The sequence below is a fragment of the Aquila chrysaetos genome, chromosome 4 (genome assembly GCF_900496995.4).
Source record: "Aquila chrysaetos chrysaetos chromosome 4, bAquChr1.4, whole genome shotgun sequence".
NCBI classification, from domain to species: domain Eukaryota; kingdom Metazoa; phylum Chordata; class Aves; order Accipitriformes; family Accipitridae; genus Aquila; species Aquila chrysaetos.
In genome coordinates this window covers 73,439,911-73,461,679 of record NC_044007.1, presented here as the reverse complement: position 1 = coordinate 73,461,679, position 21,769 = coordinate 73,439,911, and the positions used below count along the sequence as shown (strand labels likewise).

The window sequence follows — 21,769 nt, the reverse complement described above, 5'->3', positions numbered from 1 at the left end:
CTTTTATTCAGTGGAGCCTACTTATAAAATAGTGCCACAGCAGTTCTTGTCCGAGACCTCCTATGCTGAGGTCTCCTGGAGCCACAACTCATCTGAATTCCTTAGTCCCAGCACGACCTTCCAGCTGCAGGCAGGAATTGGTGCATCTTTCCCTTCAAGAAAGAAAGAATGAAAAAAAAAAAAAAAAAAAAAAAGGAATTATGTCTTTCTACCATTACATAGCATTAATTCTTCTAGTTAAGTGTTGGAAATAAATACATAAATAAAAAGGTGCAATCTGTGCTCCCTTGGGAATGCTGCGTGGACTGGCAGGGAGGTAGGTATGGTATTACATATGCATTTTCATGTTTCCTTTATGCATATTAGATTGAATAATTGTCATTATTATTATTCCACACAAGTTCTTGTTCTCCTCGTCATAGCAACACGTAGTTGGGGGATCATTTATCATCGTTGTTACTGCTACATTTGTATATAACACTTTCAGTGTTGGAAGACATCCTAAACAGAACAAAAATGACAGCAAAAATTACCGAAAAAAAAAAAAAAAAAAAGGAAATTATAGGGATATTTCTGAACAATGTAACTGCTTTTAAACAATTGTGCGCAAATATTAGATCTAGGTTTGGACCACTGTGCTCATCTTTCATGGTTGGTTACCTCAGTTAAAGTGAGGCTAAATATTTGCTTTTCCGGCGGATTTGTATTTTACTTACATTTTCCACTGATGCAAGTACCTGCTGTTTTGTGATAGAAATGTGCATAAAATAGTGGGGCTTGTTGGCCACATAGTCGTTGGACTGCTGCTGCTCAGAATACTATAAAAGCTTCTTTATGTCCATGAGGCGTTTGCCTTCAGAGTGAAGAGAGAAGAGGATCTGAGGATGTCAAATTCCTTAGGATTCTGCTTTTCAGTGGAATTTGGTGCTCATAATTAAGGGAATTAGTAGCTGTCTGTGTTAATATTCCAACACATTACAAGGCTTAGAAATTGTAAGAGTTTGCCGAATAAGAGCATATTACTTCAACAGGATTTTGGTGTATTTTATCAGTTAAAAATACATACTGCTTTTTCAGATAGCCATGGAAAGCCAGCCTGTGTGAGAGTTCATACATGTGCTTAAGAGACGCTAATTGCTGGCATGCAACCTGGATATTATATTCCACTAGCCTAGGAAAAAATATCGCCTGGATCCTGTGTACAAGTGTCCGCAATTGCAGGAGAGTCCAGTTAGAAGATCAGCAGATCTTTGGCTTTACTGTGCCAAGAGGTTTATGGCTAATTTCTTACCTGAACACCAGCACTGAAGAAAAAAAGGGGGATGGCAGAGGAAAGATGAGGGCAAGGTATGTAAATTAAGGAGAGAGGAGATACAGAGAGCGTGACTGTGCTGGTCCCATTACACTGTTTCCCACTGGAGAGCATCACATTAGTGCTATTCCTGTTAGAAGAAAAAGCGGGGAGGGGGGGAAGCTTGTTTTCTGTGGTTTGAAATGTCATGCAGGTAGTACTGTAAAGCTGCAAGCTATCAAGTGTTTTGATACGTTTGGTAGGAGGGTCCAAATATTTTTAACTTCAGAATTTTCCTTTTCAGCCGATCCAGCCTGAACTTTTAAAATCTCACTTCTGCAAGATTTAGTAGGAAAAATCTTGTCAGCAGGCTGATAAATGCTAGTCTTTTTGTTTGGTTGCTTGGTTTTTTTAAGAAAGATCTGAAGGCTTAGCTTTGTTACCTGGTGCTCTGTTGGGAGGCAGTTTCTACACCTTGGATAGAGGAAAGGCATGTTCTATGGTGTATCGCGTGTGAAGAAGCTTCACGTAACTCCTGGCGTGTAAGACCTCGAGCAGACTGAAATGCAATGGATTCTGTGTCTACCTGCAAAATTTGCACTGGTGAAATAGCACTTCATGAAATATCAGGTGGGATAGCTGGTTGTCTGAAAAATTTTGACTTTTAATATTTCACCCAGGGATATTTTTCTGTAAGTGTATTCCTTTCTGTCCACAAACAAGTGACCAAACTCTGGAGAGCTGGCAGCCAGAAGATCTTAGATTTCATGGAGTTTTGTCACATTCTTGCGGGCACGGGACAGTCTGCATGTGGGGAGTGCACAGGCACATTATCCTATGTTGGATTTCCTGCTTTACTCCTTCCAGGAGTTTCCAACTTCTGCTCGAGCAGAGCCACCTGTGCTCCACAGAGGTTTATTCCAGGGGAGCTCAGGTGGCATTCTTCCTGCTGCGGTCTCCTTAGGACTTGCCCAGAGGTGGGATTTTTTGTTTGTGCTCAGAAAATTCCTTTGCATCCCTTAGCCCGACCTGCCATCCCCAGTCCTTGCTGGAACTGCCCGCTCGTGTGAATGCTCTGGCTGTTGGCAGATTTCAAGGGGCAGGGAATTCGCCACGTCTTTTCCCTGCAGGTGTGCTGTTCTCCAAAGATGTCTCTTGAACCCCTACAGGCTTGAACCTCAGAGCTTTTTGATAGATTAAAACTCATTCTGTTTTCAGTGAAAGCTGTCATAAAATTAAATTGCTCTGCTGAAGGGGCTGAGAGACTTCCCCAACCAGGTTGGATAATTCTTACTAGTAAGACCTAGAAATACCCCCTCTTGGCTTTTTGTTCTTAATAGGAATGCTAGTATTTTTCCCCATGTGTGTTTTAGATATACGGTCTATGGAGAGCAGCAATGTGTTTATCATCAACAGTGAAAATACTGACCTGGAAAGGACTTTTAAAACATATGCATCGATATGGATATAAGGAAAACAAAAACCCCACAGCTGCTCCGCCTGCAGGGCTTTTCTGAATAGCAGAATGGATCAAAGGATGTTTTTATTTCCATGTGAAGAGGAAAAATTCATCACTTTATAAATCACAGCAAAAACAAATCAAATCAATACCAGGAGCTTTTTAATAATAATGCATTTCTTATGGCTATCCTCAGTATAGGTCTCAGCAGTGGGTGTTGCACACAGCTAAAAAGAGTGAACTAAAACTTGTCTGTGACACTGGTTTTCTTTTAGCATTAAGGAATTAACTGGAGTACCACACTGTAACATCCCGAACACTGACGTGTTTAGAATCCGAGAGCTAAGTCTGTATTTTGTAGCTTGAGTTCGTCTGAACTGTGAAGTGATATTATAAAATAATTTTTTCCTTTCTTCAGAATTCAAGAACATGTTGGGTAGTTTGACTTTTTTCATCTGTTGTGTGCTGTGGCTGGGTCGTTAATGCACTTTGTCCAGTTGTTAGCAACGCATCCTGAATGTCTTCTATAGGCCATTGCAATTTGAACACCTTTTTTGGTTGACGAATAAAGGAGAAGTTCTCTCTCACCTTCTGTGGAATGTGTTGGCTTCTGTCCTGATAAATGTTACTGTAGGATGCAGTCATTTATTTTAACTGCATTGAGAGACTTTCAGAGCCATTGTATCATCTTGGTACAAGCCAGCAAATTCGTACTGTATATCAAGGGATGAAAGTTAGTGCTGAGATCACTAAATAACACTTACTTTCAATAGAGCTTTAAAAAATTCTGGCCCGTGAATTTTGTGATTAGAAATGGATCCTCTATTAACAAGTCAGTGCAAGGCTAGGGAATAGATCCAAGTGCTTCCTAAATTGGAGAAGTGTTGGCTGGGTACAACAGCGAGCTGTAAACAGGGTATAAAAAGCTGTGAGTAGTAGAGAAAAGGATTAATAAAAAGAGAAAGTTTTGTATTACCTCAGAAATAACTGAGTCATGCAGTTGCTTGGTGCAGGCATGAAGTTATTAGCAAGGGAAAAACCACATCACAATATTTTATTGTCCCTTCTTTAGGTGTTAGGCCTCCAAGACTAAAACCAAATATATATCTATATGGGTATTTCTTTGTTTTCCGTACTAACATTTCATGTCTAGACAAAGTGTGATGGAGAAAGCTATCTCTTAATTATTTAATAGTAATTAATAACATGAATTAATGTTGTGCTGCCACTACATTGACCCTTTCTTATACATACATTGCATTGTTCAGATATCCAAGGATACTACCGCAGTGTTTTCACTTCAAGTGTTACATTTTCTTTTCTTTTCTTTTTTTACAGGTTGACTTTGAACAACTCCAGGAAAACTTGTGTCAGATGGAAAGACGGTGCAAAGCGTCCTGGGATCACCTTAAGGCTATAGCAAAGCATGAAATGAAGCCAACTCTAAAGCAAAAAATGTCCGAGTTCCTTAAAGACTGTGCAGAAAGAATCATAATCCTGAAGATTGTTCACAGAAGAATAATTAACAGGTACAGAATTAGAGTGGTGACAGCAATATCTTGATAATAAATGACTTGCTAAAACTATAAATTATGGCATCATAAATATGTTTTTAATAAGTGTTTAATCCACATTCCAGCAATTAATGTTACCAGGATGTATGTGGTGCATACTTTGTTATAGATGCCATTTAAGAAAGATCCCCACTCCAGAAAGTTTCTATATTTCTGATGAAAAGAAGCAATGATCCAGGCAGTCATTTATTGCCAAGGTGCAATAACTGGGTCTTTTAAATCCTAGTCCCCAAAAGCTAGCACCTTTACGGTTAAGTTGCTATATTTTCTGTCCTGAATACTTTTGAGGGGGGTTGGCTTACCGTCTGATAAAAAAGAACAGGCTGTAGCAAAAAAATGAAGTCCTAATGACAAATTTGTCATATGCAGAAGTCGAAACGAGTCTTGTACAATGAGTTCTTCTATAGACAGCACCACTCCTATTTGCAAGATCTACGACTATGCGTTTTATGCCTGTGCCGCAGAAGGCAGAATTAAGATTTCTCTCCTTAGGACTTGCTGTTGGTTTAGTTTCATCCAATGGACTTAACAGTAATTGCAGTGCTTTGAAATGTACATATTCATGATAATTCTGCAATACACCTGAGCTTTTTTTTTTTCAGATTCACAAATATAGCTTAGGTCATCTGAGTAAATTTATCTGTGTTCCTGCTTATTAATGAAATTTTGAGAGATTTTCCAACTTCTGAATAATTTCCAAATTGCTGTGGTCAAAGTTAGGGTCTGGATGCCAACTGATCCCAAATTTGTGGATATACACTTGAGAAGTTGATTCAGCTCTTCTTTTGTTTTCATAGTGACTGGGTTTTCATGCCGTAAGTAAGCAGAAATCCCAATTGCATTGGAAGGGAAGTGAAGTGAATTCACCAGATTCCTGTTGTGTTTATCATATGCATTGTACAAATCAGAAAAATATTAATTTTTTCCTATTATGTCCTGCAACTACTACTATAGTTCTCCAAAAATGTATCCATGTACTTGCATCTTTCTAGGACCGAGAAGACTTTTTATCATCAGGGATGTAGATGCAGTTAAAAGGAATTCCCATACATTTTTAAGCATTCAGCGCGCTATTGTAAATCACGCAATATAGAAGCAATAGTAAAAGTTGCAAATAGTGCGAAAGCTCTGAATGCCACAAAAGCAGTAAAACTGTGAATTGAGAGTATCCCAAACTAAAGTACTTGGTAGATAATATAATTTTATGGTCAGTTTTGTGAACCAGAAATTCTTTCCTTCTTGTGTTTGCTAGCCTGTAAATCTGCATTCTTCTTGTCTAGACTTTCCCCAACATCCTAACAGCTTCTTTGAAGTTGCTTAATACAAATAAATAGAATTGAAACTTAATAAATATTTTTTCTATAACTGAAATGAAATTGGTCATTCACATGCCAAATTAGTCATATAAAGTAGATGGAGTTCCATAAACATCTTATCTCCTGCATCAGCCTGGGAAAGTGGACTGGGATGAAGTTACCATAGACGAGACTTTCATGGTTTTAATTATAAAACATGCCAGTGTTATGCAAAGCATCCATGAAAATTCTGTAGCACAAAAGAAATGATGGGAGCTAATAAAGTAATAAATGGATTCACTGAAATGTGTTTTTATTTTCCCAGAAGCCATCAATAAAGATTTTTTTTCCCTTTGCATTTATGAACTCATTGTTTTCCAGGTTTCACTCATTTTTGTTATTTATGGGCCATCCTCCCTATGCAATACGTGAAGTCAACATCAATAAGTTCTGCAAAATTATTAGCGAATTTGCTCTGGAATACCGCACCACCAGGGAACGAGTTTTGCAGCAAAAACAGAAACGAGCTAACCACAGGGAAAGAAACAAGACCAGAGGGAAAATGATAACAGATGTAAGTGGCAAAATGTATCTCCCACAGCATGGATTTTTAAAACTTTCTTTCATTGAATGTCGTATATGAAGTGTTGTTACTCTTTATTTTTATTCTTAAGAGGTTCTTCTACTGTAGGTAATGAACTCTGTTCTCTTCGAAGGCAAAACTTGCAAGTCCTTGATTGTGTATATTTTTTGCTGCATTCCAATTTATAGAATGAGAACAAACTAAAATTAAGCATCCAGAAAGAGCATCTCTCTGTGTTGCACAGACAGTGCCCAAAACATCTAGAAGACACCAGGAGCTGTGTGTACCTGATCAGCCAAGAATATGAAAAAGGAAAAAAAAACCTAGAAATTAGGCTTCTAATTGAGGACATGATTTAAATGATGAACCATTGTAGCCATTTAAGTGGTTACAACCAAATTTAAATGGATTTTTTTCCTCCATCTTTGAATACTCTAATATAGTCTTTAATCTTAGTATTTTATCTATTTTTATGTATGTATATATACGCGTGCACACACACAGCAATTTTCTTCTTAACTTTAAAGCACAGAACAGCCAATTTTATGCGAACAGACTGCTTTGGGGTTCTGAAAGAACAGGCAAATTTATGATCACAGTAGATGTTACCCTGCAACCTTTTTGACTCTATGATTGCATAATGATAGAGTAAATTAAAATAAGATTATTTCTCTCAGCATAGCAAGCTTTAAAATCCCCTTGATTTTTTTTATCTTTTTTTTTAAGTTGATGTAGTTTTTGACTCAATCCAAATAAAGTTTTAAGAAGTGCCAGTACTTAATAAAAGTTTCCAGCTGTCTCAAAATCCAAATCTGGAGTCTCGATTAGATGCAAGTGGTTCGTTGCATATGAAGCTACCCCTGCCTTTGGCATGAAAAACCCTAAGCTGATTACAGTTTTATGGCTCAGGCAACATGGGTCAAAATATATATATGTATTGAGACTGATCTAAATTGAGATTGTATTTAAGTCATTGACTCACGATCATTTGTAGATCTTTCCTGGCAATATCCTCTTTAAATTTGGAAATCTGCCCCATCTAGAGAAAACGTTAAACCTGTATTATTATCTCAAAAGATTTTCCTTTTGGTCTAGCCTCAGGTTAAGGAAGAGGCTCTGATTTTATGCAAAGGGTATAATATAGTCGTACAAATTTTTAAAACTACCGCTGGGGAACTGAGATCACTTTCTTCAATTGCTTCTTGGTTTTCCTGACATATTCTGGAGGAGCTAAAAGATAGCATTAACCGAAGAGATTAGTAAATTAAAATTTTCATTTCCTCAGATAGCTTCAATACTTTTTACTAGTTTAAACAATACTGAGACGTGAAGGGGTTACTGTTTTCCTACTATAGGGTGTAGTGTTTCTGTACTATCCATCCAGAAGAACTGGCTGTGGCAGGACAGAAAGCTTCTCCGTGTCCTGTTCCTGCAGGAAATGCGAGGGGAAAAGGAAATCTGATCACTGGCAGCCGGGTTCCGGGAACGGAAAGAAGCGACCCTTTCAAACCAGGAAAAGGCTCAGGGTTGACAGGTAGCCGGTGAGGAGCAGAGCCAGGGGCGATGGCTGTTGTCTGAAAATGTAAGAAAGGAGGCAGCTAGGCCTTTCCCAGAAAAACGTATTATTGGAAGAAGGTGTCTTGTTCAGCTCAAGATAGCGTTGAGATTTGACAAGAATTAAATGCCATCTGACAGCTAGTGTTCCACCTAAAAATATCTTGCAGGTCCCCAGAAAGGGAGCACTTTTTGCCTATCGCTAATTTACAATTATATAATGGTCCTATTAGCTTAAAACCCAAAATCCTGCTGGAGTAAAAAAACACATTCTTTAAAATTCCCGTTATAGAGATGTTCTTTACAGGAGTTATTCATGTGGCCATATGGTTATTTCGGGACTTACTAAATCTCTTTAACTGTAGCCCAGTAATATGGCCTCATTTACTGTTCATTTGATTGCAGTACATGGTAAAACAGAATTAAAGTTGCATCAGACTATTTGTCACAGCTTCCTTTGACAACTTCAAAGTCAGATCTACCTCAAAACAAGTTTCCAAGTCAGCAGGATGGAAGATATTTATGTGTGAAGAACGATGAAAAAGGGGAGTTTTATTGTAGTCTTGTGTTGGCTGTGGTTTGTATCTGGTCTTGATTTTCTTGGTGTTTTATATTTGAAGGCGTTGGAAAGGGAAGATATCGCAGTAATGCATTGACAGTATGTTCAACTAGTTACAAAACACTGATAGAAGAAAGTTTAGATCTCGACATTGGAAAGAAACTCTTTGTAGAAAGTAATTCTAATAAGAAGTAGTCATGTGGAATATTAATTTTGGCTTTTGGTGACCTAGAAGGATTGTGCGGTTATTTGATATTTACCTCCCTGTCCTTTTGAAAGTTTCCTCAGGATCTCATTTTTATCACCTTACAGTACATTGCTTTCAGGCAGAAGAAGAGGGGATTTTAGCAAAAATGGGAAAGGAACAAGCCAGCACCATCCCAGTTCTTAAATGAGAAGGCACGTATCTCTTAAACCTTGGTCCCCCCTGCAGACTTGGAAGGCAGAGGGGTGCTGGCTCTTTGCGTGGAGAGAGTCTGCTGGCTCTTCGCGTGGAGAACTTGCATCAGCTTCAGCAACTGCTCACATGGAGCAGGGCTAAGAAACACGATGGGGAATATTTCCAGTCTTCCTTTCAGCCTTTTACCACAGAGATCTTTATGTTTATATGTTCTTTAATAGCTGAAGTGGACTGGACGCTGCCAGTGTAAATCTTGGTGAATGTTGTCTGCAAGAGAGAGATAGATGGGGGCAGGGGGGAGGGTAAGGAAAAAAAAAAAAAAGGAGAGGAACAGTGAGTTGCCAGTTTCGCAGGGAAAATTGCCTAGTCTCTGTAACCTTATATCTGGCTTTAGCCAGTGATAGCACTCATTTCAGGCACACTAAAAATAACAAGCAAGCAAAATAGGGAAGAAATGCAATTAAAGATAGAAGTCTGAGCTTTTTAATGATTTTTAATAATAGTAGGTAATATAAGCATCTGTCTCCCAGATTTATGAAGCTCTGCTTTTTACGATGCTTAAGAGTTTCAATTCCAAAATTGCTATGTAATAGAAATAATATTTTGAAATGGCAAATCCACCACATAGAAATGCTAGCCTAAAGGAAGAATGGGAGGGAGGGAGGGAAGGAAGGAGGAGGATCTCAGATTGTCCTGCAACACCCAGTATTGGATGACAGAAGAATCAAGCAGCCTTTTTTTCTTAAAATTAACATCTCGTGTCTGCAAGAGGTATTCAGTATACCAATATTCTTTCAGTGCTTTTTGGTAATATTACATGTTAAAAACTTCCTGATTTATTAATCTTTCTCAGTGTATCTATAATGATGAAATGAAGAAGGAAATAAAAGGCAGAATCTAGACACCTGAGTGAGAGCAGATTCCCTTGTGAAACAAAAGTGTATTTATTTTGCTACTTTGACTCCCGTTATCAGTATTTGCTGGGGGCAAACGGCTCTCCAGACATGGAAACGTGACGGGGACGATGAACTGCTCCTCCTGAGCACTGGCGCAGCGTTGGGTGTAGAAAGACATCGGTTCTAGGTGTGAGCCCTCTCCACCCAGAGCAGGAGGAAGGGAAATGGTAATGCCCTGGGTACTGGAGAGGAGCAAAGTCAGAGAGGAGTTACATTGCCCTTCAAGTAAGTCCACAGCAGATCACTTTTAGCTAGATTAAATGGGCAGGAAGGCCAGCAGCTGGGACTTCCCCTGTAAAAATCCAGCTTGATATAAAGTAATAATATAATACGCTTTTGTTTGGAGCACACTGTTTGTAATGTGTGTACTCTGCTATTTCACCTTTCCCCGAGTGCCTTTTGCATATTATTTAGCTTAATTTGCACTCCTCCTGCCTTTTATTTATTAGATAGATCTACATATGGATTAGAATACAAGTATGTTCTTGCTTCCCATTCTTCTCCTTTCTGTTTCCTATTCGTGCCAAGAAGTGAACAGTGGCCTTCTTCAGAAGAATTGCTTTATGGTGTGACTTCTTGCTCCCCAGGGGATGGAAAAAACCCAGTGGGTCTTTTTAATGTAAAGGGGACATACCTGCTGAGGTCCCTCTGCAAAACATCTGCCTGTGTTTCTGTCAGTGCCTCTGTGTCCAAAGAAAAATAAGCATCTCACTCTTTGAATAAAACATACCCTTAAAAAGTAATGTTAATGTGCTGCTCACCACTCTCACAGCTAATCTTCTTATGGGAGATTGTGCTGAAACTAAGCTGAGGGCCAAAGTAAATCAGGCTTTCATTTTTAATGATGAATGTTTTTGGAACAGAATGTATCAATCCCAGACAGAAATCATAGCTGAGATGGAGATAAGGTCAAAAATATGTATTAGTAACACTAGGGAGGGGAGTAGAATTGGTGGAATGCTTCATCTAAAAAACAAAACAAAACCCACAAATAAAAAAATGCATCGAATTTCTGGGCTATGTTTGCACTTCAGGAGCAATCAAACTGAAAATTATGGAAACAAGGCACCCAGATACTTGAGAAACTGTGTTTTACTTTAGGAACCTTCCATGTGGGGCATCTTACGACCCGATGAAGAATTCCCCAGGCATTTGGGAACACAGCTCTAAATAGTTTGCTAATTCCCTGTAAAGCCTCAAATTTAAGAACACTCCATATGCCACAATATTTTGATATGCCTTTTGCATTTAGCGTAGTGTAACTGTCAAGTTAGTTTTACACGCCTGCTGTCACAGAGGGTGAAAGCCCTGAATGACAAAGGATAATTGCATCTCTCTAATTTCCAGGATCTGATATCGGGCAGCTACTGAAAAACTTTAAGCATTTATTCAAAGACTACTCAGCATTTGATCTGAGTGCTCTGTTAAACTGGAAGTTAAAAAGCCTCAGCTTAAAAAAGGAATTAAAACAAGCACTGAAGTGTAGAGAAAAGGAATTGCCAAGAAGCCGACCTCTGCACTGGGAGAAAGAGCAGCCAGGACCTCCCTGTGCTGAACAGAGCTGCAAAAAGGAGAAGGGAGTCTTTCCTAGTGCTCTCAATTTCCACAGGGCAAAAAGGAGGCAAGCAACCGCATGACTCAAGGGAGAGAAATAGGATGGGTTAGGGGTAGGGTTCATCATTTCTCTAAGAAATAGCAAGAAATCTTTATATATGCTACTGACAGTGACAGTCTGTTCTACGTACAATTAACTAAAAAAAAAAAAAAATCAGCAAGCTGATTGTCTAAGGAATTAATTCCTTATACACTTTGTATGTTTATGTCTTCCTATAATTGCGTAAACAGTACCGTGGTTACCTCTTACTCTGTCGTGGTTTGACCATACTGTCTTTCCTAAATCTTGCTGTTTGTCCTTCTCCACCCTGTCCTTTGTTCCGGTGGCAGACCGATGAAGAAGAGGATGCTGAGGTATGGTTCTCTGAAAGAGCATGTCATTCCCATGTACCTGGTGTGCTGTGACATCTAATTTCTAACTCAGATAGTATGGACTGCTCAACTCCATCTGCTCAATGGGAGCTATGAACCACGACATTTTTCTCATAGCTTTTTGGCTCAATCATAAGAATGCATTTTTACAGTCAGCTTCACCATATCCATACCTGCTCTCTTGAATAAGGGTATCCTGATCTGAGGCCTTAAGAATTTTAAGTTTCCTCATTTCTTTTCCTTAATATCTGTTTACTAAACTGCAAAGTATCCTCACTACCCAAAACACCAGTGATCTGAATGTTATGGAGATCATCAGTTACCTTGGGCTACAGATTACCATAATTTCATACTCATTATTAAGCTGTGTAAATCTAAATGGTATTATTTTATAAAGTGTTCAAAAGCATCAGGATATAGGGATGTAAAGCAAATTGTAATGGTTCTCCTTGCTGTGTGAATTGCAAATAAGATACTCCAGTCACCATAGAGGTGAGCCATGGAGTAATTCACGTATTTATCAGAAAGTGCTCCTGAAGGTGATGTTGAAAATGAATAAAGGAGTGAATAAATAATTTAAGAATTATAATGTGCTAGCTATAGTCATAATAAAACAATTTATTGGTTTGAGGAGCATCTATTGTGCAATGCTTTTTTTGTTCAGCATTAGAGCCTTCTTCAATTTGCTGAACATAAACAATGTGGCTTAATGCTCACTGTTTCACAATGGCAGTCATTTGCTCAAGAGGCTGGGGTTTGGGCATTAATCTACGGCAACATCTGAAAATTAAGGAAGTGAAATAAAACTTCTGGCTATAGGCCTTCTCTCCCAGTGATGATTTGTGCTGTATACCTTGGGGCGCAGAAAGAAAATTACATGAATTAGCCTGTTTATGCCAACACGTAACTAACCTGTGTGAATAGTAACTAACAGTTATGTGAAGACTGTCCTTTTTTTCTGAGATGGTATTGATTAGCTTTGCAACCCATTGTGTATAAGAGAGTATTCTTAATGCAAAACTGGCATGCACTTCCATAGAAGTTTCTCTCTGTTTTTTTGTCTTTTAATTTCACATGTGAAACTCTAGCACTTGCGTACTTTCCACATCAAAATGTTGCAAGCTAATATTTTAACAAGAAAACAGATTTCTCACTGTCAAAAATAAATCTCACACTGGTATATTTAGCTCAGTGCCTTGTAGGGATTATTGTTTTGCTACTCATTTAACTTGCTATCCTACCCCGAAAAGCCGTTATGTTAAAATAGAATTATCCTGTCATTGATTTCCAGATTAAATATTTTCAATTTGCAGTCTTGACAGCCCCAGGGACTCAATCAAAACTCTGACAGTAGGGCCGAGTCTTTTCTTTCAATTTACCTTTCTTTTGACAGAAAGGCTCTGCAGGCTTGCATCCCTGTAACTGACTGGCTCGATACCATCAAGTGAATAATTAATGTTGTTTATTATGCAAAGGAAGAAGAGAATGCAGCACACCTTCTTTGATCTGTGCTGAACTGGTTGGAGTAAGAAAGATTAAAAGGAAAAAGAAAATGTATTTCAGTTTCTGATGCTAGGTTGATGTGACTGAGAATACTGAGGGGTATTATTGTCTGTCGATGCCTGTTTGCTGTTGACAGAGCCGGTATTTTTCTGCAGCCAGGACTGTATTTTAAATGTGCTTCTGCCTTTCTGTAGCTGAGAGCGGTGGAGCAAAGACCAACATCGCAGCCCTTTGTAGGCAGAGGCTGGGAAGGGAGAGCAGCCCAGCAATGCAAGCTCTTCTCCTCCTCCCTAGAAAGTATCTGTTTCTGCTGTTTTCATCTGTTTCTAGATGGCTGTTTTCAGTAACCGGTGGAGCTGCTGCCTCCATGCACTGTGCGTGCCCAGCTGATGTAGCCGCTGTTGTTCACGTAGTCGTGGTGACAGGGAAATCACGGGGGAGCTGGGGAAGCAGAGGGCAGATTCCTAAATCTCTTGCAAGGTTTTGTTTGTTCCTCTTAACTGCTGACTGCAATTTTTGTGTTTTGGCCATGAAATAATTTGGCTGGGTGTTTTGGGACCAGGGATTTTTTCAGCGTTAGTGGTAACGCGTTTTAAGGTTACTTGTAGGTATTTGTGTTATAGAGCAGTTTGAGAGTTTTCTGTGCAGCAATGCAGAGAGGCAAGAGGGAAAGGACTCTCTTCCTAGGCTGCTCTCCCCGTTTGGCTTTGTTACTAAAAGGTGATTGTACAGAAAAAAAGCAATTTATTATTTGTGTTGGGTCTCATGCTGTCCCCCTCGGTGTCGTACCTGACCCCAGATCAGGCCCAGCCTGGGTCAAAGGTTTCAAAGCACGTCTTTGCTTTGTACCTTATACTCTCAGAGAGAGGATCAAAATGATAAAAGCTTGAGCTAATGCATCTGGTTTTCCTCTGGTTGTGTCTGCTCCCTGCTGTCGCCCTGTTTCCAGTTTATTTCTGCTCAGGGTGCATGCTCTGGGAGAGGAGCAACTGTTGCCTGGCTCTTTTGGGAATAGCTGCACTCCAAACCAAGCCCGGGAGGACGTTTTTCACCTTGCAATTCGCGGTCAAAGACCCCGGCCCATTCTCCGTGCTGTTTTCTGTTAAAACAACAAGTCCGTTTTCCCTCCCGCAGTCCGGCAAGTTCTCCAGCAGCTCCCCCCCCTGCCAGAGCCAGCCCCAGGGGCTGCAGTACGCCGAGGACGCCGCAGAGCACGAGAACATGAAGGCCGTGCTGAAGACCTCCTCCGTCAGCGGGGAAAGCACCGCGGCGCTCGGGGTCCGCACTCGAAGCCGGGCCAGCCGAGGTAAGTGCCAGCCGGCTCCTTTTGGCCACCTTTCTTCTGGCGCGGTAGCCAGGCGGTGACCCAAACGCGGGTCACGGCCCCCCTCGCGTAGCGCCCACGGCAGAAAGGGTCGAAGGGGAAGGAGAAGACCCAACGGGTGTTTCCGTGCTGGAAGCGGTGGTTTGGGGCACGGGGATGTAGAAGAACTTACCTGAAGTTTTAACACGTGGATCACAGCCCGCGTTGCGGGCATTTGGAGTCCAAGCCTGCAGAAGTTCTCACCTCTCCCCCCACCGTGAACGTGGCTGCCCATTTAACAACCCAATTTTTATTCTTGTTCTCATCATGAAAGCGAAATGGGCCATCCGGGAAATCCATGATGTGGTTTTCTTTTTACTTTCAATAGAAGCAAGTAGAAAGTAGCAATTCAAATTGAAGTGAAAGGGCCCTGCAGCATTTTAGGAAGGACTGGGGAGGGGAAAACAGGTAGGAAAAAGATGATGAATCTTTTAACTACCTCCCTGCTAAACGGCAAAGGTAATGGATTAAGTGGAGGCTAGGAGCATAAAAAGCTGCTGTGGACAGCCCCACATCTCCGTGCTGTCCCGACAGATACCACTTTCTCTGAGGTCCTCGGCACTCTGCTGTTTCTAAGTGTCAGCACGGGTGATTGCTGGAAGCTGACAGGGAGGAAATGAAAATCTGACCCAATCTGCCGATTCCAACACCTGATACTCTGACAGAAGAGCTCAGCGGTACAACTGTTCTTGGCAATGAGATAGCCTTGGTTTTTGTCCAAGACATGATTCGTTGGTACACCTCTTCATTTAAGCAGCCAGTAACCACTTTCTTCACGCTAAATCATTTTACAGACGCTGGGTTCACCGGTTTATTTTCTTTCGTCTTCCCCTCGCCCCCTCCCATACACGTGATGCGTGGAAGTTGGTTTTGGAGTAAAGGTGATGCACCAAAATTCAAGTCTTCAGTTTTGTGTTCTGGTATTTCTTTCCCCTCACATCTGGATATCTTACACTTTCTTGATTCTTTTTTGATACCACTGATAGCACATCCAGAGCATCCACCGCTAAGTCTGTAGTTTATTAAGGCTTGAAACCATGATCCTGTCTAATTTAGACGTTTCACAGCCCCAATTTAAGAAGCAAGTCAACTAGCTAAAGTACAAAGATGAAATAATTCAAGCTGCACTGCAACAAACTGAATAGCTGAAGTAATCCATTGAATGCTAACGAGCAGTGTGTCCTGATAATGAGAGTCAGTTTGTGTTCCCCTGAAGAACAGCAGAGGCAGAGGACGGCTGAGCCAGACAGAAGCTTGTCAGGAGCGTTATCGTAATACAACTGCTCTTGACGAGAGCCAGGAGACAAGCAGCAGAGCAAAGTGCTAATCAAAGCTGTTGTTTATTGACATCGGGGACGTGATACAGAGTGGTGTCACCGGCGGATTTTTAGCTGCAATTCTACCACACCCACTCTTTTGCAAAACTCTCTGTCAGTGTTCACATTGCATACTAGCCTTCACATGACTTAAAACCAAAAAGCACACGGAACAGTAGTCTGTAGCGGAGGAACCCAAAGATGCGACTGACGCAGCTCTGTGGAGTAAGGAGTGCCAGAGCCTTGGGTTTGGAGACATGGCTCACTTGTTTGTTTGTGGTTTTAACCAAAATTGCTTATTTAGCTTTTCAGCTTGCCAATGACTCTTGCTTTTCTGCTCATAACAGAGCACACGCAGTTGTGCCAGGACACATGCAGCTTTGTGATGAGAAGGTGAGTTTTTCATTGTGGAAAGGGACAACGAGACATGTCAAACCACACTTTTTGCCCGTTTCATGTCTTCTTTGCACTAGGCTGTGATACAGATGCTCGGAAGTTGATTCCTTCTCTCTTGTGGTACAAAGGACCCGTCTTGCTGATTTGCATCAGTCTCTAAACATGCGCTGTGTCTTCTAGTCTCTCTGTAATAGGAGCGGAGGGAAACATGGTCACATAACACTAGCAATCCTTGGCTTATGGACAGTCTCTAGCAGACTTTTGCCAGTTGTATGGTCAAGAATAAGATGCTGAGGCTGAAGGGAATAGAAAATTATAATTGCATTTGAGCTCTCGGTTCTCTGCTGATACAGCAGAGAGTCTAGGGTATTATTTAGACATATTCTCCATTAGGCAGAGTCTTCTCCTTTGGCCAATTTGAAGTAGCGATGACTGAGCTGCCTGCAGTAATTCCCCCAAAAACCCAATTGCAAAACCAAAGTGACGCAAGAGACTTTCTGTCTTCTTTTCTCTCAATTCATTTGCTGGACTTTTCCAGGCCGTATCGGTTCGTGGAACGCTGGCAACGACGATTCACCTAACGCAACGGATGACGCAGCAGATGAGATCATGGATCGCATTGTAAAGTCTGCCACCCAAGTGCCAAGCCAGCGAGCGGTGCCTAGAGAGAGGAAGCGGTCACGAGCAAATAGGAAGTCATGTGAGTATATGGCTATTAAATTCCTCAAAATAAGCAAACGTGCAAATATTTATGTGTATCGGTGTAGCAACCAGGCATTTAGTAGGCAGACATGCATTGGTAGTTCATGGTAGCTTGAGTGTATACTTATGATTGGCGTATATTCCTCTTACTATTGTTTAAACGATGTTGTATGCAGTGGGAACTTGAAATGTCCTTAGCAGTAAGAGAAGAAGAGTGGTTTATGGTGCTTTAGAGCTGTTGACAGTACTTATTCATAACTAGAGAAGTCAGATCAGGACCTCAAATGGAGACTGCTTAAAATGCTGTAAGGTACTGTGGACTGGCATAAAGATTAATAGTTGTATCTGTAGCTGAATTTATTCGTAAAGCAAAAAGTAGTTTGAGATATTTCACCTTTTAAAATCTTTCTCTCTCATGCTGTGTACTATCCTTCCGCAGCCCCGAAAACAAAATGTCTACTGCTGCTTGGCTGCAAAGTGGTTATAGAGGAGCTTAACTTCCACTGGGAAGAAAAGGTAGCACATTTATAAGGTGGTCTTTCAACGGTGTAGTGTGGCCGTAGGGCTGAGCTGCAGCACCCAAGTTTGAGCAATTTGATTTCACGCTTTAGTAAATACAGTGTTTAAGAGGTGACGATCTTTCTGGGTCTTTTTTTTAACTTATGTGCAGAGACTACTGCGATTACTGTGAGAAGGATAACTACCCAAAGAACATAAGATTTTAGTATTTAATGTCATTCACCATATGTGGCTTTTTGACTACCTTTCCATCCATCTTTTTAGCATTTCTGGGAAGTTAGGACAAAGAGGAGACAACAACAGTGAGTGAAAAATCACACAGATTTTCTTTTTTGTGGAATTGTTCTAACATAGTGGGTGATCAAAACCATTTGGTATAAGCAGTGATTGCTGTAAACTAGCATGTGCTGAAAGCATATTCACTTTCCCCAGCTTACTAAGAAAGGACCTTCTGCATGTGGCAAGAGCAAAAGCAAAACGGACACTCTAGTTAGATGAGCCAGATTCTAAGCAAAGAAAATGAGCTGACACTGGATTGTCTGTCTTACTTTCCGTCATACACTGTGCCGTACCTTTTTGTGGCATCACCCTCTGCTGCTACCCACTTCCCCACACGGTTCTGATGTTCTGCACGTGCTGACTGCCCTCGTTGGCTTGTGCATATCAAATAAACCTCCTGTATGTTTGCCTTTTTCCATGGTTTATCCCATGCTAAAATATTTCCTCTGTTAGCAACACTACCTTCATGCACACACACCAAAAAGTCTTATTTCTGCTTTTTACCAGGTACTTTTTTCCCCAAGGAAGCACTTGCTGCAGGAAAAAAACAAAACAAAACAGGATAATGATAATAAAAATACTATATATTTTTCCATGGAGCTGGCTTTTATATTCAGTATAAACATAAACAGGGATTAAGCATTCAGTAAATGTTTAGGCTGGGACTGATTTCCATTGTAATTAATCATGACAGAATCCAGCTCTTTTGCTTGTTTGTTCTTCAAGATCTGGATGAGACTCTTTAAGTGGATTAAAAGGCAGTTTCAAAATAAACATAAAGTTCAGTAGTTTAGCATCCCTTTCAGCTGACGTGCTGAAAGTGTGAAAGGAGAATATGTTAACTGAACTGTTTCACTCTGATATACCTGGATGTTGAATAAATGAAGCAGTTTAAAATGCACTCAGCTGGACTGATAATATGGCACCTCCAGGAAATGAACAGAGACCAGCCCTTGTCAATGCATGATGTGAGTTAAACGAGCAGAAGATCTTCCAGATAGAAATGTAATACAAGTCCTCCATAAAGATATTAGAAAGTAGATTTTTAGGCACGCTTCAATGATTTAGATTAGCAGACGCTGTGACATTTCTTATCTGCAGAGCAAAGAGACTCTATTATCTGATGGGTTTGATTCACCACCTTCAATCTTCAGGCTGCCGTACACATCCTTTGGCTTTTGCTGTGAGCTTGGTACTCAATTTATTCATGGACACCAAAGCGAAAGTCAGTTGAAAGGAATGATTTTCACTGTGCATCATGTTGCAAGTGTCTCGTTGCTTTCAGTGCAGAACTGGAAATCTTGTCAGGCTTACTTAGCATTCAGAAAAGATTTTGGTGAACCTGAGATACGTGGTTTTAGCAAAATCAGAAACCCAAAAGATTGATGTGCAATTGCACTGTAAACATTTTGTGTGGTTCAGGTAGAAGGTTCTCATGAGCGAGGGATTTTTTTGCCAGAAAAAAAGAGAAAAATGTGAAGTAAAAAGCAAGTGATGCTCAAGTCATTTATAACTAGGAGAAAACAGAAACAGAAATATGGAAAAGGTTAAGTTAAATTCAAGAAATAGTTGTAATGGGAAAATGAGACATTTTGACATGTTCATTTGAACCATTCTACCTTTTATAATTATAGAGCAGCATGACTGTATCTGGTATGCAGAGAGCTTAGTTAGATCTTAATGACGTAGAAGAGTTTGAACTCTTAGAGTAATCAGCAGAACTGTAAATTGGGAGGACAAATAAGGCACTGAGTCATCCAGCAAAAGACAGAGAGGACTTAATTCTCTGCTACGCCTTTACACAGTGGAGGTTTTTAAAGACAAAATTTGACTTTTAGAAGCACAGTAACCAACTGGAAGTCATTGCCTCATGACGGGTGTTCAGTGACCTGCCTACCAGACATACCGGAGTGGTGTTATATATGAGAAAACAACATTGCATTTGTATTCGTTCATTAGAGGCCTCCTCAGAAAGCCACAGGATTGAACGAGCCACAGAAACTGAAATGCTCTGTCAGCCCCTGAGGTGGTCGTTCAAAGACAGCTTCAAGGCAAGTTGCCATGGGAAGCTTCTGCTGGTTTTTTTTCTCTCTGATGTCCTTATTCTGTGTGTAAACAACAGGCCCCAGCCTCTAGAGATGTCAGTTCCGTATATTTTAAAAGCATAAAATACAAATTGGGTTGAAAATACACTGTTTCTGTTCTTGAATACTGAGGGCAGCTTTCTGTGAGAAAGGTTTTTATAACATTATGGGGAGCTGTTCAACTTAGGAAAGAAATAAAAAATAATATAATTAGGATTGTCTGGTTCTCCCATAAGGTTAGGGTGACCTTCACAAAGATGCCATAACAAACAATGAGTGCAAAGGAAAATTGGGATAAGGAAGTTTTAAGAATCACTCTGATAGTCCAAATTCCAAGGAATACAATTGCTGAAGTTAATTTTAGCAGCTTACAGAGCAGTATTACAGTCATTGCACCAATGGATTTGGGAAAACAAAAATTAAACTCTCTGTATGAGATACCACTGAGATTTCAAAAACCAGTCCAGAAAGGAGGTTATTTAATACAGAGAGCTGAATTTAAAAAAATAATACAAGGTAGATGAGCAGAGTTTGCTGTGAAGATTACAAGAAGTGAGGTAAGAGAAGAAATTACATAAAGAATAGGGCTGCTTAGAAAATCTTGTTGCTAAATGAGAGTTTCACACCATGATGAACCAGCCTGTGCCAATTGCTTCAAATTGCAGGAGAAGAAAAACAGGTCTTATAGCCATGGTAGCTTTGAGGCAACAGAAGACATACAAAGACTAGCAGTATCATCCGTAAGATAAAAATTTTATTTAAGTACATTTAATTAAAAGAACCCCCCCCAAAACTCCATAATAGACAAATAGAAAGATAATATTGTTTTCCTTCTTGTCCTGGCTGTTTATTTAAAACATCCACCCCCTAACGTAAAATCGGTTCTCTCAGGATTAGGCTCTTACAGAGGTGCCGTCTCTGTGCTGGTCTCATTGAAGCGAATGGATCTGTCTCAGGAGAAGGATATGATTCCCATGAGTCAGCGTCACAAAAAAAATCATACTCCAGTTTAATGGTCGTGAATAAGCATGTGGAAGGTACTCGCACTAATTCTGGCATACGCAGAGCAATACTTGGAAATTATGAGCCAAACAGGGTTGATTTCTGACCTCTGTGAGTGGCCGTGGCAGGGCTCTGAAAAAGGACCAAGAGAAAGTCCTGAGGGTTTGTTACCTTGTTCAAGTGCTGATTAAGCCACAGGGTAGCAAAACCAGACCAGCTGACTAGCAATTACCTTAAGGCTAAAACATGAACCTGCAACTGTCTTCCTCCTTCTTTATGAATTGTTAGTATTAGCAGCCTTCATGCTTGAAAATGTGTCTCCTGGCTCCCTAAAGTCAAGGCAGTGGTCAAAGAGTGAGGATCCTGACGCGGTCTTGCAGACAAAAAATTTCAGATAACTGCACCAAGGAAATGGCTCTTTAAAGATGGTTTGACTAGACAGCACTGTTTGCAGCTGGATCTTCAGCTGAGCCTGAATGGTAAACCGTAATGTAAGGCCCAGGTGTGACTAATATTTGATGGCGAGTAGCGCAGTGGTGGTTGTATTGGATTCTGCTGGAGGAGGACGTTGCAGGGCAAGAGGCTTGTTTTCCTCCCACATTGTTTTATCTCACAGTGTCTCTCCGTGTGTGCGCTCTTATTTTGCTTAGATTTTATTAAAATTGAAAATCTGCTTTAGATTTGAGTTAGAGAAATGGGTTTGGAGCAGATAATAATTGAATCAGAATGTAATCCAATATTCAAATGAGACAACTTGATCAAAATTATTTGTGATGTTTAAAAAAGAGAGAGGAGAGACATGATAATGCCTTGTTCTTTTATTAGGCTTTGGAATCACATGTCAGCCTAAAAATATACCCTGTGACTGACCCTTGAGATATGGAAACATCTCATAAGGATTTATTGATTTATTTGCATAACGACTTGCAGGGAGTAAAGAATTCTTAC

General features: G+C 40.3%; 1 protein-coding gene across 10 annotated transcripts in view; it reads left to right on the top strand.

The window, feature by feature from the left end:
- The window catches only part of FHOD3 (formin homology 2 domain containing 3), a 397,395-nt gene that overhangs the window by 359,348 nt on the left and 16,278 nt on the right, over positions 1-21,769 (top strand). For 3 of the 10 annotated variants that reach the window (XM_030011913.2, XM_030011911.2, XM_030011910.2), the window contains 4 exons: positions 4,089-4,279; positions 6,001-6,193; positions 14,295-14,466; positions 16,774-16,935. In XM_030011913.2, the coding sequence (XP_029867773.1) occupies positions 4,089-4,279; positions 6,001-6,193; positions 14,295-14,466; positions 16,774-16,935 (718 nt within the window). Of the gene's footprint in view, positions 1-4,088; positions 4,280-6,000; positions 6,194-11,615; positions 11,640-14,294; positions 14,467-16,773; positions 16,936-17,376; positions 17,498-21,769 lie in introns of those variants that run through there. The other 7 variants (XM_030011905.2, XM_030011903.2, XM_030011912.1 and 4 more) reach the window with 4 other exon arrangements.